The 18,673-nt window shown below is 50.5% G+C and overlaps 1 protein-coding gene across 1 annotated transcript in view; it reads left to right on the top strand.

Moving 5' to 3' along the window:
• grin3a (glutamate receptor, ionotropic, N-methyl-D-aspartate 3A) overlaps positions 1 to 18,394 on the top strand; it is a gene marked incomplete at both ends in the record, with an annotated part of 27,006 nt that extends 8,612 nt beyond the window's left edge. The window contains 8 exons of the mRNA XM_084460138.1: positions 1 to 288; positions 1,167 to 2,220; positions 4,543 to 4,688; positions 8,677 to 8,792; positions 9,504 to 9,655; positions 10,408 to 10,569; positions 16,736 to 16,806; positions 17,968 to 18,394. The exon at positions 1 to 288 is cut by the window's left edge and continues 266 nt beyond it. Coding sequence (XP_084316264.1) covers positions 1 to 288; positions 1,167 to 2,220; positions 4,543 to 4,688; positions 8,677 to 8,792; positions 9,504 to 9,655; positions 10,408 to 10,569; positions 16,736 to 16,806; positions 17,968 to 18,394 — 2,416 coding nt within the window. The remainder of the gene's footprint in view (positions 289 to 1,166; positions 2,221 to 4,542; positions 4,689 to 8,676; positions 8,793 to 9,503; positions 9,656 to 10,407; positions 10,570 to 16,735; positions 16,807 to 17,967) is intronic.
• Between the last annotated feature and the right edge of the window lie 279 nt (positions 18,395 to 18,673).

Raw genomic sequence — 18,673 nt, 5'->3', positions numbered from 1 at the left:
CCTGCTGGGGCGTCTGGGTCTGATGCTGCCGCACCTGCGCTGGGTTCTGGGGGACAGCCAGGCGGTGGAGGAGCTACGCGCCGACGGGCTGCCCACGGGGCTGCTGGCGCACGGGGGCATGGGCCCGCCCTCGCTCGACCACTACGTGCAGGACGCCCTGGAGCTGGCGGCGAGGGCGGTGGGCGCGGCCGCCTTGTCGGACCCGGTTCTGGCGCTGGTGCCCGGGACTACCAACTGCATGGCGGCGACGCAGCACGGCAACCTGACCTCCGGGGCGTACCTGGCCAGGTGAGTGCGTGTGGTGATGTCAGAGAGAGTGAGTGAGTGAGTGACTGACTGACTGACTGACTGACTGACTGACTGACTGACTGACTGACTGACAGGCAGACAGACAGACAGACAGACAGACAGACAGACAGGCAGGAAGGCAGACAGACAGACAGACAGACAGACAGACAGACAGGCAGACAAACAGACAGACAGACAGACAGACAGACAGACAGACAGACAGGTCCTGTTCCAGCAGGATACCCAGGTCAACAGCAGACTGACAGAGAACATGGCCTCATTAACGCTCCGGACTAGCAGGGAGCAGTTCGCTGTCAAGACCGCTCCTGCTCCCTGCTGTTAGGTCAGGGGTGGGAAGGGCAGTCCAAAAAAGATTGGAGAATGGCAGAGAATAGATAGAGAGAGCAGCATGGAAGGGACCAGAGGGGGGAGAGAGAGGGAGAGAGAGGGAGGGAGGGAGGGCAGCAGGGTGGCAGAATGTTCTTTTGAGATGGAACCGTTAGGGAGAAGGAGAGAGATGGAAAGAGAGAGCAGAATGTTAGAGAAGAAAGGAGGGGATTGCGTGTGGGATGGCGTGATGGTGGCGCTGGCGATTCTCTTCCCTCAGGGATTGTATCACACAGTCTGAGCAGAAAACAGCGTGAAACCCTGTCAGATGTACACAGGGGGGGCGGGCGGTTTCTGGTTCTGGTCTGCAGAGAGGGGGGTGAGGAGAGAGAGAGAGAGAGAGAGAGAGAGAGGGTAGTCAGCGGACCATGTGTTGACAGCAGAACAATGTCAGTAGAGAAATCTACTTACCTACCTTCCAGGGCATCCGGGACACTATCAAAACAGCTGTCAACTGTGTGTGTGTGTGTGTGTGTCGCGTGTGTGTACAGGTTCATGGCCAACGCGTCGTTCGAGGGCCAGAGCGGCTGGGTTTGGGCCCAGTTGGGCTCGGCGGTGTCGGAGAGCAAGCACTACATCTGGAGCCTTCAACAGGACCCGCTGGGCAACCCGTCCTGGACCCGCCTGGCGCGCTGGAGGCGTGGGGCCGTCCACATGGACCGCGGCGCCTGGCCGCACCAGCAGGCGGCCAACCAGGGCGGCGGCGGGGACTGGCGGTCGCCGCCGCGGCTGCACCTGCGAGTGGTGACCCTGGTGGAGCACCCTTTCGTCTTCACCCGGGACGTGGACGGGGACGGGATGTGCCCGGCGGGTCAGCTGTGCCTCGACCCGCTGACCAACGACTCGGCCGCCCTGAGGGCCCTGTTCTCTCGCCTGCAGGGCCCCAACGATAGCCTGCCCATGGAGCTGAAGAGGTGCTGCTACGGCTACTGCATCGACCTGCTGGAGAAGCTGGCGGAGGACATGGGCTTCAGCTTCGACCTTTACATCGTTGGCGACGGGAAATACGGCGGTCTGAAGAACGGGCGTTGGACGGGGTTGGTCGGCGATCTTCTGCGCGGCGCCGCCCACCTCGCCGTCACCTCCTTCAGCATCAACTCCGCCCGCAGCCGCGTCATCGACTTCACCTCGCCCTTCTTCTCCACGTCGCTGGGCATCCTGGTGCGCTCGCGCGACACGGCCGCGCCCATCGGCGCCTTCATGTGGCCGCTGCACTGGAGCATGTGGCTAGGCATCTTCGTCTCGCTGCACGTCACCGCCGTCTTCCTCACCGTCTACGAGTGGAAGAGCCCATTCGGCATGACGCCGCTCGGACGCAACCGAAACCGCGTCTTCTCCTTTTCGTCGGCGCTCAACGTGTGCTACGCCATCCTGTTCGGACGCACCGCCGCCATCAAGCCGCCCAAGTGTTGGACCGGACGCTTCTTGATGAATCTGTGGGCCATCTTTTGCCTGTTCTGCCTGTCCACCTACACCGCCAACCTCGCCGCCGTCATGGTGGGGGAGAAGACCTACGAGCAGCTGTCTGGCGTACACGACCCCAAGGTACAGTAAAGCCTAGTTTATACTCTGTAAGATTGCTCATAGCTCTGGGCATTTATTACTCAATAAATCAGCTCACTCACAAATGTCCATGGCAGCATAGAAGCTGGACTGAGGTGTTCGGGAGTCAATTACTGGTTTGTTTACCTCAGCTTTCACCCAAGAAGAAGACGGTTGTAAATAGCCTCATTAACATCAGCATTGGGTTTAAATATGAGATATTGCCAAATAGGCGCTTTCGCCTTTGATACCAAATCATCCGCCATCTTGTGTAACTCGCCTCAGCCCTCTTTCACATTCCATTGCAAATGTTTGTAAACGATTTTAAACTGTATTCAGTTAGATAGCTTTGTGTTCGCCCGAAATGTTTGCAACTGGCAGTTTTTTGAGTCACCAGCCGCCACTGGACTGGACTGAGGGAAACATGAACTGTATGAATGAATGAATACCGGAGGCTCTTTCACTCGCAACATTAAGGTTGCAGATTTACTAGCGAGGAGGAGCAGGAGGAAGATGTATAGCCTCGCAGATCAGTCTGGACATCCAACCGTTCGAACAGAATCCTCTCTAACAGACATTTGTTTGTGCCAATCACAACCCTTTATCTTATATGGGGCGGGTTTAGTAAGATGAAGGGACAAAGGAACGCCATAGAGGCATTTCGCTGATTGGTTGTAGGTCGAACAGTGTCCAGAGGCTTTTTGATCTACAGCCGTTGGTAACGCCCCTTGGGAATCAGAAAGCAACTGCGAGTTTCCTGACATACCTTCGCTTTTTTAGCGAATTGGGTCTGGCGAAGGAAGCCGGACTCGAATATGTAGACCTCAACAGGAGAAGAGATGAAGAGGAGGGACTTAAACCTCGTTCGCAGAGAGAAACTGATCCAGAGCAGCATTTTAAATATTTCTCAATGTCCATGAATCATTTTGTCGTTGTGTATCTGCGGGCCAGTCAACCAATCAAAGCTGTGAGACATTAATGACACGGTGTGAGCCATTAGAAAGTTTGGGAGGTCCGAGCCAATTGGCTCACAGCCTGTGAGACGTTCCAAATTGCGTCCATGTGGCCAAAAATGTGTCTCGCAAAGTATAAATTAGCCTTGACACACCAAGCCGGCACACAAGACCATTCTAATACCTACCCTGTAACACACCGGTCTAATACCTACCCTGTAACACACCATTGTAATACCTACCCTGTAACACACCGGTCTAATACCTACCCTGTAACACACCATTGTAATACCTACCCTGTAACACACCGGTCTAATACCTACCCTGTAACACACCATTGTAATACCTACCCTGTAACACACCATTCTAATACCTACCCTGTAACACACCATTCTAATACCTACCCTGTAACACACCATTCTAATACCTACCCTGTAACACACTATTCTAATACCTACCCTGTAACACACCATTCTAATACCTACCCTGTAACACACCATTCTAGTACCTACCCTGTAACACATCATTCTAATACCTACCCTGTAAAACACCATTCTAATACCTACCCTGTAACACACCATTCTAATACCTACCCTGTAACACACTATTCTAATACCTAGCCTGTAACACACCATTCTAATACCTACCCTGTAACACACCATTCTAATACCTAACCTGTAACACACCATTCTAATACCTAGCCTGTAACACACCATTCTAATACCTACCCTGTAACACACCATTCTAATACCTACCCTGTAACACACCATTGTGTTACAAAGGGCATTGACATGCTAAATCTATTTTGTAATGTGTTTATCATATATATGTTGGTCTCTGATGGTCCAATGTACAAATATCAAACAACCCAGTCATTTGTTTATGGTCAGAATACTTTCTCCTGCCCTGGAAGCTCCACCCTTCAACAAGACATTCAGATTTTAAGAGTTTTCCGCGTTGTTACTGACGTTATGGTGACGTAGATGGAGGAGCGTTATCATAGTCCCGCCCAGGTCCCGCCCTCGCAGCCAGGTTGGCTTCCGCTCTGAACTCCGCCATTTTTTTTCCAGCCGAGTCGAGCGCGTCACATCAGGAATTATGCCGCATCGCTGTTCTGTTTTCGGCTGCAGAAATCCACACGTATCGCTACATCTTGTCCCAACTCAAAGTGTGATAACTAGTATGTTGTATTAAAGTACGATAACCAGTCTGTTGTATTAACGTGCAATAACCAATATGTTGTCTTAACGTGTGATAACCAGTCTGTTGTATTAACATGTGATAACCAGTGTATTTAAACCCCCCACCCCCACCCGCCATCCCCCACCCCCCCACCCACCCCCCATCCCCCACCCCACCCCCACCCCCCCAGCTGCATCACCCATCGCAGGGCTTCCGATTCGCCACGGTGCGAGAGAGCAGCGCGGAGGAATACGTGAAGAAGAGCTTTCCTGAGATGCACGACTACATGAGACGCTACAACGTACCAGCGACACCGGACGGCATAGATCTCCTGAAGTAAGTCAATATTTCTATTATAGACCTCCTGAATTAGGTCTATATCTGTTATAGACCTCCTGAGGTAAGTCATTATATCTGTTATAGACCCCTGGAATTAAGTAATATCTGTTACAGACCTCCAGAAGTTAGTTATTATGTTGACCTCCTAAAGTAAGTCTATATCTGTTCAAGACCTCCTAAAGTAAGTCTATATATGTTAAAGACCTCCTAAAGTAAGTCATTATCTGTTACAGACCTCCTGAAGTAAATAACATACATCCAGATTTCTTCGCTAACAGTGGGTGGAAACAATTTGAGAGATTGAAAAAAAACCTGCATTGCAGAACCAATCCCACGTCTTTAGGGCGGTCGTTCCTCTGTGGCGGTGAATGTTTTGTTTTGATTGTCAACTCCAGTTTATCTGGAGGACATCATTTCCGGTAAGGCGGGTCCTTCACCCCATTGGAGATGTAGGCAGTGGCTCTGATTGGTTAGCGTTGGTCTTCGGTGCTGTTCTAGCCAAGACGTCCAATGGAAATGTCTCCAGGCATTCGTAGGCGGAGATCTCGAAGGTCTGGCATCGCGAGACCTATCTGTAATAGACTATCTGAAGACATTATCTTTGCTGTAGGAGACTAAGTAAAGCATTATCTTACCTGTAATAGACTATCTGAAGACATTATCTTTGCTGTAGGAGACTAAGTAAAGCATTATCTTACCTGTAATAGACTACATTAAGTCATTATCTTATCCAAAACTGCCTGATGAAGACATAAAATCTTAATAACACAAGCGAAAGTCATTGACAGTCATTGTGCCATCTCCATGTTCCCATTGGCTGGTTCCATCAGGCCGGCCCTGGGCCAGGCTTGTTAACAGCAGCGCTGGGCTGATAAAGCTGCCAGCATTAACAGATCAGGTGGTGCCGCTCCAGTAACAACAAGGCAGCCGCGCATTAAACTGTCTTATTACTATGATCCAAAACCAAGCCTTTATTCATTCCCCTCAGCTTTTTATATATATATATATATATATTTATTTATATATCATCATCTTTGACCCAAAATCCATCCTCCCCTCCTCCCAGAACTTCTCACTACCTAGTCGAGGGCACTCCAAAGCTTGGGGCTAGGGCCAAGGGGGGGTATTGGAATTGAGCCGAAGACTTCTGAACAGAGGACAGGAGGGGCTTTAAATAGACAGACAGCCTTCTTATTAGACACAACAGGGTGGAGGAACGAGCAAGCAGGGGAGGAACGACAGACAGTGTTGACGAACACCTGGAGGAACGACAGTGTTGATGAACACCTGAAGGAACGACAGACAGTTTTGACAAACACGTGACACCTGTAGGGAAGGACAGACAGTGTTGACAAACACGTGACACCTGTAGGGAAGGACAGACAGTGTTGACAAACACGTGACACCTGTAGGGAAGGACAGACAGTGTTGACAAACACGTGACACCTGTAGGGAAGGACAGACAGTGTTGACGAACACCTGGAGGAAACAAACCGGGAACAACCACTGCCAACACACTGCACCCAGCACATACACAAAACACACAAATACACACACACACACACACACACACACACACCTCTACAATAACAACAGATATTAAGCCCCCTGCTGCTCCCGTCCTCAGTAACCTCTGCTCTCTTATCCTCGCTGGGTCTCCAGTCGGCCCAAATCTCCACTGTGGGAGCAGGGAGGAGTGGAGGAGGACTGGGATGCAGGGAGGAGTGGAGGAGGACTGGGATGCAGGGAGGAGTGGAGGAGGAGTGGAGGAGGACTGGGATGCAGGGAGGAGTGGAGGAGGACTGGGATGCAGGGAGGAGTGGAGGAGGACTGGGATGCAGGGAGGAGTGGAGGAGGACTGGGATGCAGGGAGGAGTGAAGGAGGAGTGGAGGAGGAGTGGAGGAGGAGTGGAGGAGGACTGGGATGCAGGGAGGAGTGGAGGAGGACTGGGATGCAGGGAGGAGTGGAGGAGGACTGGGATGCAGGGAGGGAAGAAGGGGGGGGGGTGTAGAGAGGCAGTGAGGCAAGGGTGTGTAGCAGTGTGGGAGTGTAGGGTGTGTAGCAGTGTAGGAGTGTAGGAGGGTGTAGGAGTGTAGGGGTGTAGGAGGGTGTAGGAGTGTAGCAGTGTGGGAGTGTAGGGTGTGTAGCAGTGTGGGAGTGTAGGGTGTGTAGAAGTGTGGGAGTGTAGGGTGTGTAGAAGTGTGGGAGTGTAGTGTGTGTAGATGTGTGGGAGTGTAGTGTGTGTAGATGTGTGGGAGTGTAGTGTGTGTAGATGTGTGGGAGTGTAGTGTGTGTAGATGTGTGGGAGTGTAGGGTGTGTAGAAGTGTGGGAGTGTAGGAGTGTAGGAGTGTGGGAGTGTAGGAGTGTAGGAGTGTAGGGGTGTGGGAGTGTAGGAGTGTAGGGGTGTAGGAGTGTAGGAGTGTAGGGGTGTGGGAGTGTAGGGTGTGTAGATGTGTGGGAGTGTAGGGTGTGTAGATGTGTGGGAGTGTAGGGTGTGTAGATGTGTGGGAGTGTAGGGTGTGTAGATGTGTGGGAGTGTAGGGTGTGTAGATGTGTGGGAGTGTAGGGTGTGTAGATGTGTGGGAGTGTAGGGTGTGTAGATGTGTGGGAGTGTAGGGTGTGTAGATGTGTGGGAGTGTAGGGTGTGTAGATGTGTGGGAGTGTAGGGTGTGTAGATGTGTGGGAGTGTAGGGTGTGTAGATGTGTGGGAGTGTTGTGTGTGTAGATGTGTGGGAGTGTAGGGTGTGTAGAAGTGTGCAGGTGTGTAGGGGTGTAGAGGTTTAGTAGTGTGAAGGTGTGTATGTGTGTAGTCGTGTGAAGGTGTGTAGAAGTGTGCAGGTGTGTAGGTGTGTTTGTGTGTAGGGGTGTAGGAGTGTACGTGTGTAGATGTGTAGGAGTGTAGATGTGTAGGAGTGTAGCTCAGTTGGTAGAGCGGGTCGTTCAATGAGCAGGTTAGCACCTTGCATGGCAGCTGCCGCCATTGGTGTGTGAATGTGTGTGTGAATGGGTGAATGAGAGGCCATTGTAAAGCGCTTTGAGTGCCGCTAAGGTGGAAAAGCTATATAAGTGCAGTCCATTTACCATTTAAGTGTGTAGGAGTGTAGGTGTGTAGGAGTGTACGTGTGTAGGTGTGTAGGTGTGTAGATGTGTAGGAGTGTACGTGTGTAGATGTGTAGGAGTGTATGTGTGTAGGTGTGTAGGAGTGTACGTGTGTAGATGTGTAGGTGTGTAGGAGTGTAAGTGTGTAGGAGTGTACAGTAAGGTTGTAGGAGTGTGCAGGTGTGTAGGGAGGATGATTAATTGTACAGTAGCTTCCCTTGAGAAGCCAGTTGTAGCTCCACAGACTAGCGCCTGTTCACTCGTGATAGTACGCTGGAGGAGGGGGTGCTAGCTGTTAGGGGGGAGGGAGGTGCAGCTCAATCCTCTCATGTCCATTCTGCATCCGAACTCCAGGGCCACTGCTGGGACACACAGGACAAACAGGACAAACAGACACACACACACACACACACAGACACACAAGACAGACACACACACACAGAGACAGACACATACACAAGACAGACAGACAGACAGACAGACTGACACACAAGACAGACACACAGACATAGACTGGACAGACACACAACAGACAAAAAGACAGACAGACACACACACACACACACACAGACACACAAGACAGACAGACACACACACACACACAGGACAGACAGAGGCACAGGACAGACAGACAGCAGAGATATGATGCCATGATGCTCCTATACACATACTGTATAATATTCATGTTCTGTTGTCTTAAAGAGATTGCCTTGATAAAAATGATCCTATCTTTATGACGATGATGGTGGTGAAGATGATGGTGATGATGATGATGATGATGGTGATGATGATGTGATGATGATGATGATGATGATGATGATGATGGTGATGATGATGTGATGGTGATGATGATCATGACGGCGATGATGATGATGTCTTCTCAGGGACGACCCTCAGAAGCTGGATGCCTTCATCATGGACAAGGCCCTGCTGGACTACGAGGTGTCCATAGACGCCGAGTGTAAAACGCTGACCGTGGGGAAACCGTTCGCTATCGAAGGCAAGAGGAATATCTAGCAGCTAATAAACCAACAACTGATCGCTGAAAATAAGTAATAATGTTTACTGTACGGGAGAGAGCTGAATATATATTGTTTGTTTCCTTGCAAGGTTATTATAGTTAACGAAAACTAACTAAAAAACGAAAACTAGGTGTGAAAAAACATTTTAGTTAACTGAAATAAAAATAAAAACTAGGCTTTACAAAAAAACGATAACTAACTAAAACTGTATTGTGTGTTTACAAAACGAACTAAAATAAACTAAAATTGTAGAGAAAATGTCCTTAGTTTTAGTCTTTTTCATTTCATACATAAGACTAGTATTTTGGGTGGATATTAAATCTATCCTCCATGTTCTTTAGCTGTGTCCCTGTGCAGGAGTAACCTGACGTTCGCCAGATGGTTTGTTTTGCACAGAGAGCAAGATGAGCTCACGAGATCAGGATGGTCTCACGAGGCTAGCGCAGAAAAAATAAAAAAATAAAACTAATACTGAAACTAATAAAAACTAATAAAAACTAAGCATTATCAAAAAATAAAAAATAAACTAAACTAGCAAATCTTCTTTAAAAACGAATTAAAACTAAACTGAAATTGAACACAAAAAGTTAAAACGATATAAAAATAAAAACTAATGAAAAAAGCAAAACTATTATAACCTTGTTTCCTTGTTTGTTTGTTTGTTTGTTTACGTGCGTGCGTCTCGTCAGGCTATGGGATCGGTCTGCCCCAGAACTCCCCCCTCACCTCCAACATCTCGGAGCTGGTGAGCCAGTACAAGTCCGACGGCTTCATGGACACGCTGCACGACAAGTGGTACAAGGTGGTCCCCTGCGGGAAGAGAAGCTTCGCTGTCACGGAGGTAACGTCATAGGGCTCATGCCCCGGTACACATGCTGTACAGTATGTGGATATACTCGATATATTCTGTACATGTGTATATACGAGTACTGCAGATGTGTGTATGTGTATATATGAGTACTGCAGATGTGCGTATGTGTATATACTGTATGAGTACTGCAGATGTGTGTATGTGTATATATGAGTACTGCAGATGTGTGTACTGTATGTGTATATACGAGTATTGCAGATGTGTGTATGTGTATATATGAATACTGCAGATGTGTGTACAGTATGTGTATATACGAGTATTGCAGATGTGTGTATGTGTATATATGAGTACTACAGATGTGTGTATGTGTATATATGAGTATTGCAGATGTGTAGATGTGTATATATGAGTACTGCAGATGTGTGGATGTGTATATATGAGTACTGCAGATGTGTGGATGTGTATATATGAATACTGAAGATGTGTGTATGTGTATATATGAATACTGCAGATGTGTGGATGTGTATATATGAATACTGCAGATGTGTGTATGTGTATATATGAGTATTGCAGATGTGTGTATGTGTATATATGAATACTGCAGATGTGTGGATGTGTATATATGAGTACTGCAGATGTGTAGATGTGTATATATGAATACTGCAGATGTGTGGATGTGTATATATGAATACTGCAGATGTGTGTATGTGTATATATGAGTATTGCAGATGAGGGTATGTGTATATATGAGTACTGCAGATCTGTGTATGTTTCTCTCTCAGACACTGCAGATGGGCATCAAGCATTTCTCAGGTCTGTTTGTGATGCTGTGTGTGGGTGTGGTTCTGTCTCTGCTCACCACCCTGGCGGAACACATCGTCTATCGACTCGTCATCCCTAGAGTCCACGAACCCCGGTTCAAGTACTGGCTGCACACCAGCCAGGTATGTAAACATGACTATTACTACAGTAATACACACTAGCCAGGTATGTAAACATGACCATTGCTACGGTTATACACACTAGCCAGGTATGTAAACATGACCATTACTACGGTTATACACACCTGCCACATATGTAATCATTAGGTCCAAATACACGTAATTAAATCACAAAGAGCAAAGTTTGACAACTTGAACTTACCGAAGCCTAATGAGACGGATGTGCCTGTCCCTGCAAGCACAGTCCTTTGATGTCTGGGTCATATGCAAACTGTGCAGAGCTAAAGCTATTATTTTGAAAATATTAATCGCAATTATTAATCGCAATTACCATTTTGAAGCAAATAATCGCAATTATTATCTTTTGTCATAATCGTGCAGCCCTAGTCCTGTGCTCTTGGAGGGGTGACAGGTTATGGTTTTTGGAGACCCGTCACATGGAGCTTGGTGTGCATCTGACGCCCATGCAACAGCTCTGCAGGGGGGCGCTGGGTGGTGGCGTGCTTGGTTGCCCGGTAGTGTTATAGAATTTACATCTGGCCTCAAGACCTTTCTATTCCAAACACCTTAAACCTTTGTTCTCTCTCTCCTTTTGTAATTCACCACCTCCCTCAACCGTTCACATAGACAGGGTGGCCTCCAGGAGGTCCACACACCTAGAAATGTCTACTCCAGAATAACCATCCTTTGTCCTTTTGTCTCCAAGAAATTGCCGCCTTTTCTCATGTCACATGTCTGTATTCTCGGCCACGCCTGCCATTTCACATGACGTACAATGGATTAGCCAATCACATCCTGGAAGCGCCGTACCTGTGTTTTGCTTGAATATAAGGCAGCACAAGATCAGGAGGCTTCACTTCTTTGGATAAACCACTCATGTTGCGTTGTCCAGGAAGTCCTTGCGCTCGTATGTTTTCTCAATAAACCAGACTTAACCTTTTGAGCGAATCTTGGTAAATCCTTTTTGACTAGATCAGTTAAAATCCATTACAGTAGACATGGAGAGTCCTTGGTGAACGCCTTCCACTCCACTCCATTCTGGCAGTCTGTAAGCTATCCTTCAGACATCGATTGAATCTCTCGATTTCCCCATTGGCCTAAGGGTAGTAGAGAGAGGAGCGTTTGTGTGCAATTCCCCTGTCCTTGAGAAAGAATTCCATTACCTCTGGAATGAGCTGACTGCCATTGTCTGATATTAATTCTTTCGGATTACCTTCCCTGCTAAACGCTGCAGACAAAAACGGACTCACTGATGCGGAGGTAACTTGGGACGTGAACGCAACCTCAGGCTACTTATTAAAGTCATCGATGAACGGCAGCCGTGGAGCTGCGGACTCAAATCAATCAATCAATCAATCAAAGCTTTATTTGTATAGCGCATTTCATACCCAGAGGCAACACAATGCGCTTTACAGAGAACAAGGGAGGTGGGCATACGACCCACTCTCTACATATTCCAGAGGGAAGCAAAAAAACAGTAATCACCCAGGGGCCAGATAAGTGAGCTGTAAAAATTCTTCCCTTACCCCTCTCAACAAGGCGATCGAGCAAGCTCCTGGAGTATGTTTGTCTACCGGCTAAGAACATTTATAAAGCAATACATTACATTAAATTACATTTCAGAGTAAGAGAGGCTAAAAAAGCATCATAGGAGAGAGGACATCCTACGGACATGCTAGGACATCCACAGCAGACACGGGGGTATCTATCGGACTCCGGGAGGTCTGCTGGTGACAGTGGGGCATCCACTGGACCTGGTTAGAAGATAGGAGGGAGAGAGAGAGGCACTAGGGAGAGGGAAGGCAGAACAGGGTTAGTAGCACACAGAGCGATAAAACCACACAGATATTTAAAACAGGCAACCTGGAGCAAGCTCCTGGAATATATTTGTCTAATGGCTAAGAACATTTATGGAGCAATAAATTACATTAAATTAAATTTTCAGAGCAAGAAAGGCTAAGTTCAAAACGTATGAAATAATATTTGTTATTATAAAATAGTCTCTGTCCCTCGGCAGTTTTCAAAAACACACAGCCAATTTGAGAAAGGCGTTGACGGCTCTCCGGGACACTGGAGAAAAGATGGCATCGAGTTCAGATTCACAGCCATCGTCGCCAATATGTGGCGTTTCTTAGAATAACTACACGACACTTCTAGATGAACCATCCAGTTTATTTCTCCATCCGCTCCACTCTACCTCATCATCTCCACTTCAATCCCCCTACCTGCTCTCTAGCGCCCCCTACCTGCTCTCTAGCGCCCCCTACCTGCTCTCTAGCGCCCCCTACCTGCTCTCTACTCCCCCTACCTGCTCTCTAGCGCCCCCTACCTGCTCTCTAACTCCCCCTACCTGCTCTCTAACTCCCCCTACCTGCTCTCTAGCGCCCCCTACCTGCTCTCTAGCTCCCCCTAGCTCACCCTACCTGCTCTCTATCTACCTGCTCTCTAGCTCCCCCTACCTGCTCTCTATCTACCTGCTCTCTAGCGCCCCCTACCTGCTCTCTAACTCCCCCTACCTGCTCTCTAGCCCCCTACCTGCTCTCTACTCCCTCTACCTGCTCTCTAGCGCCCCCTACCTGCTCCCCCTACCTGCTCTCTAGCGCCCCCTACCTGCTCTCTAGCGCCCCCTACCTGCTCTCTACTACCCCCTACCTGCTCTCTAGCTCCCCCTACCTGCTCTCTAGCGCCCCCTACCTGCTCTCTAGCTCCCCCTACCTGCTCTCTAGCGCCCCCTACCTGCTCTCTACTCCCCCTACCTGCTCTCTAGCTCCCCCTACCTGCTCTCTAGCGCCCCCTACCTGCTCTCTACTCCCCCTACCTGCTCTCTAACTCCCCCTACCTGCTCTCTAGCGCCCTCTACCTGCTCTCTAGCGCCCCCTACCTGCTCTCTAGCTCCCCTACCTGCTCTCTAGCGCCCCCTACCTGCTCTCTAGCTCTCCTACCTGCTCTCTAGCTCCCCCTACCTGCTCTCTAGCGCCCCCTACCTGCTCTCTAACTCCCCCTACCTGCTCTCTAGCGCCCCCTACCTGCTCTCTACTACCCCCTACCTGCTCTCTAGCTCCCCCTACCTGCTCTCTACTCCCCCTACCTGCTCTCTACTCCCCCTACCTGCTCTCTAGCTCCCCCTACCTGCTCTCTAGCGCCCCCTACCTGCTCTCTAGCGCCCCCTACCTGCTCTCTAGCTCCCCCTACCTGCTCTCTAGCGCTCCCTACCTCCCCCTACCTGCTCTCTAGCGCCCCCTACCTGCTCTCTAGCTCCCCCTACCTGCTCTCTAGCGCTCCCTACCTCCCCCTACCTGCTCTCTAACTCCCCCTACCTGCTCTCTAGCTCCCCTACCTGCTCTCTAGCTCCCCCTACCTGCTCTCTAGCGCCCCCTACCTGCTCTCTAGCTCCCCTACCTGCTCTCTAGCTCCCCTACCTGCTCTCTAGCGCCCCCTACCTGCTCTCTACTCCCCCTACCTGCTCTCTAGCTCCCCCTACCTGCTCTCTAGCTCCCCTACCTGCTCTCTAGCGCCCCCTACCTGCTCTCTAGCTCCCCTACCTGCTCTCTAGCGCCCCCTACCTGCTCTCTAGCTCCCCCTACCTGCTCTCTAGCTCCCCCTACCTGCTCTCTACCTCCCCCTACCTGCTCTCTAGCTCCCCCTAGCTCACCCTACCTGCTCTCTAGCTCCCCCTACCTGCTCTCTATCTACCTGCTCTCTAGCTCCCCCTACCTGCTCTCTATCTACCTGCTCTCTAGCGCCCCCTACCTGCTCTCTAACTCCCCCTACCTGCTCTCTAGCCCCCTACCTGCTCTCTACTCCCTCTACCTGCTCTCTAGCGCCCCCTACCTGCTCCCCCTACCTGCTCTCTAGCGCCCCCTACCTGCTCTCTAGCGCCCCCTACCTGCTCTCTAGCGCCCCCTACCTGCTCTCTAGCGCCCCCTACCTCCCCCTACCTGCTCTCTACTCCCTCTACCTGCTCTCTAGCGCCCCCTACCTGCTCTCTAGCTCCCCCTACCTGCTCTCTACCCCCTACCTGCTCTCTAGCGCCCCCTACCTGCTCTCTAGCTCCCCCTACCTGCTCTCTACTCCCCCTACCTGCTCTCTAGCTCCTCCTACCTGCTCTCTACTCCCCCTACCTGCTCTCTACTCCCCCTACCTGCTCTCTAGCTCCTCCTACCTGCTCTCTAGCTCCTCCTACCTGCTCTCTAGCTCCTCCTACCTGCTCTCTACTCCCCCTACCTGCTCTCTAGCGCCCCCTACCTGCTCTCTACTCCCCCTACCTGCTCTCTAGCGCCCCCTACCTGCTCTCTAGCTCCCTCTACCTGCTCTCTACTCCCCCTACCTGCTCTCTAGCGCCCCTACCTGCTCTCTACCCCCTACCTGCTCTCTAGCTCCCTCTACCTGCTCTCTAGCTCCCTCTACCTGCTCTCTACCCCCTACCTGCTCTCTAGCGCCCCCTACCTGCTCTCTAGCTCCCTCTACCTGCTCTCTACCCCCTACCTGCTCTCTAGCGCCCCCTACCTGCTCTCTAGCTCCCTACCTGCTCTCTATCTCCCCCTACCTGCTCTCTAGCGCCCCCTACCTGCTCTCTAGCTCCCTACCTGCTCTCTAGCTCCCCCTACCTGCTCTCTATCTCCCCCTACCTGCTCTCTAGCTCCCCCTACCTGCTCTCTAGCTCCCTACCTGCTCTCTAGCGCCCCCTACCTGCTCTCTAGCTCCCCTACCTGCTCTCTAGCGCCCCCTACCTGCTCTCTAGCTCCCCTACCTGCTCTCTAGCTCCCCCTACCTGCTCTCTAACTCCCCCTACCTGCTCTCTAGCTCCCCCTACCTGCTCTCTAACTCCCCCTACCTGCTCTCTAACTCCCCCTACCTGCTCTCTAACTCCCCCTACCTGCTCTCTAGCGCCCCCTACCTGCTCTCTAGCGCCCCCTACCTGCTCTCTAGCGCCCCCTACCTGCTCTCTAGCGCCCCCTACCTGCTCTCTAACTCCCCCTACCTGCTCTCTAGCGCCCCCTACCTGCTCTCTAGCTCCCTACCTGCTCTCTACTCCCCCTACCTGCTCTCTAGCTCCCCCTACCTGCTCCCCCTACCTGCTCTCTAACTCCCCCTACCTGCTCTCTAGCGCCCCCTACCTGCTCTCTACTCCCCCTACCTGCTCTCTAGCGCCCCCTACCTGCTCTCTAACTCCCCCTACCTGCTCTCTAGCGCCCCCTACCTGCTCTCTACTCCCCCTACCTGCTCTCTAGCGCCCCCTACCTGCTCTCTAGCTCCCCCTACCTGCTCCCCCTACCTGCTCTCTACTCCCTCTACCTGCTCTCTAGCGCCCCCTACCTGCTCTCTAGCTCCCCCTACCTGCTCTCTAGCTCCCCCTACCTGCTCTCTAGCGCCCCCTACCATCCTTGGTGTTAGTCCTGAAAGTATAGTGGCTGCTTTAAAATCCTCCATTCCATCTACATCTACAAACCTAGGGTTTGTTTTTTAAGGGTCTGGGGAGGTTGGGATGTGGGTATAGGAATGAGTGAAATCTTTGCTACATAACTTTTTTGTATTCCTTCTATGTATGTAACTTTCCTACTGTGTACTATTTGCCCCACTATTTTAAGACTGTATATTTATTTGCCAAGGGACTGCGGGTGGAAATTAGCTGTTTTAGCTATAACCTTGTACAGTGCATCTCTCCCTATTCTATAGGGTAAATGTCTACTGTACCTTGTCCCTGTCTTAAAAATAAATCAAATCAAAATCAAATCACACAGTACTAGGGCTGGGTATCGACTCGAATTTCAAGAATCGATTCGATTCCGATTCACAAGGTTCAGAATCGATTATCACGATTCAATTCGATTCGATTCAATATCGATTCGGTTAGTGTTACTAAAACCTGTTTTTTTTAGCTGTAACCTTACAGTAATAACATGACTGCCAAGTTATGCAACACATCAATACTAGGGCTGGGTATCGATACTGATTTCCAAAAATGAATGAATGAATGAATCATTGAATGAATGAATGAACTATTCATTCCTTCATTTATTAATTCATTCATTAAATAAAAGATCGATTTTTGGGACTCATGAATCGATTCTGAATCATTTGATTCAGAATCGATTCAGAACCGATGAATCGATTTTTTAAACCCAGCCCTACACAGTACAGTAACAGTAAAGTCTGCTTTGTGTCACAGAGGCTACACAGAGCCCTCAACTCCGTCCTCAACGATGACAAGATCCCCACAGTGACCAAGCCAGATAAAAGGTAACTGTCACATTGTCCTAACGCACGTAAAGACCCTACACCTCCATCATTTATATTATACAGTACATTATAAAACACACAGACCATAAACCACCATCACTTATATTACTGTATATAACACATGTGAACACCCTACACCACCATCATTTATATTATACAACACATGCGAAGACCCTACACCGCCATAATTTATATGATGTAATGCAAGTCAAGCTATGATGAATTTGTAATTCCGATAGTGTATTCTGCTAGTTATTAGTACTGTTTCATTTCTTGAAGTGGTATTATCATAGCGATCTTTTAACATTGGAGACAATAAGCAGCCAAATTAATAAGGTCAATGCACCTCCATCGTTCCCCACAAAGCAGCTCGCAGAATAAGTGACGTTTGTAACAGACAGATGGCAGTTTAAACCAGCCGAGTGTAGATGGGACAGGTGTAATTCCAGGGAGGAGATGGAGAGGAGCTGCAGCGGTGCTTCTGTCTGCCTGACTGTGACGGATGTCTCCAGCAGATAGGCCGTCGTGTCCCCTGTCACTCCCCGTTCCCTAAGGGAGTGCCTGGGTGGTCAGGGCTAACAGGGATGGATCGCCTCCGCCAGACCTAGCATGCTAGGCCCTGCTCCTACAGGACTACAGACACACGCTATGCCCTGCTCCTACAGGACTACAGACACACTTAACCCTACAGAACTACAGACACACTCAACCCTGCTCCTACAGGACTACAGACACACTCAACCCTGCTCCTACAGGACTACAGACACACTCAACCCTACAGGACTACAGACACACTAGGCCCTGCTCCTACAGAACTACAGACACACTCAACCCTGCTCCTACATGACTACAGACACACTCAACCCTGCTCCTACAGGACTACAGACACACTCAACCCAGGACTACAGACACACAGACACACTCAACCCTGCTCCTACAGAACTACAGACACTCAGGCTGCTCCTACACAGTGGTATATGTAATGTTATAATGTTATAATCTTATAGTATCTTGAGAACGGCTGTGTCCCCTGAACAGCTCCTCTCCCCTGGACTGAGGTGATGAATGTGTTGTCGTCGTCATTGTTGTCGTCGTTGTCATTGCCGTCGTCACCGCCGTCTTCATTTCCAGACTGAGAGTCGTTCTGCGTTTGAACCTCAGGTGCAACGAGGGGAACAACCAGCTCGCCCCCTGGAACCCCGCGGACGCCGACCACTGCAACAGGCGCAGGCTCCACCCACAGGGAGGGCAGCCCAACGACCTGGACTTCCCCCCCGGCCAGGACACGCCCCCTGCCGGGCCCACGCAGCCGAAGAGGCCAGTCCCCCTGGTGTCCTCCAATGGGAGAATAGACATGCTGGGTCCGGGCCCCGGACTGGGCCTGGGGTCGGAGCTGGCCCCCGGGGCAGGGCGTGGCCTGGGGTTTGGACTGGCCAGGAACCCCATGGTCCAGGAACTGTCCGCCCTGGACGGCCAGATCCACCTGATCAAGCAGCAGCTGCAGACCGCCATGCGGAGGAAGAGGGAGCTGGAGCTCTACCAGCAGACCGACCAGGGGACTCCGCAACCAAGCCTCCCCGAACCCTGACCTCACACCAGGTCTCCACGGCGACCAGCCTGATCCCGATGACCTAGAGCTCCACTGCAGGCCTAGCCTATCAGAGGTGCCCTGCGGGCCCCAGAGGGGCGGAGCTTCTGTCGGTCCTGGAACACAGAGACGGGCAGAGTGCGGAGGCCTGAGGACCCATGATGGCTTAAGCTCAGTGGGATAATTCAGTCTTGTTGGAAGCAGTTGACCCGGTTCTGAAGCTAGTCCATCGCTGAGGCCTTGTTGCCGGGGCGGGATCTGTTCAGCCTCTCCTGGACC

This window comes from Borostomias antarcticus (assembly GCF_949987555.1).
Source record: "Borostomias antarcticus genome assembly, chromosome: 30".
In the NCBI taxonomy this organism is placed as follows: Eukaryota; Metazoa; Chordata; class Actinopteri; order Stomiiformes; family Stomiidae; genus Borostomias; species Borostomias antarcticus.
The sequence above is the reverse complement of the archived record's forward strand: the minus strand, read 5'-3'. Positions and strand labels throughout refer to the sequence as shown.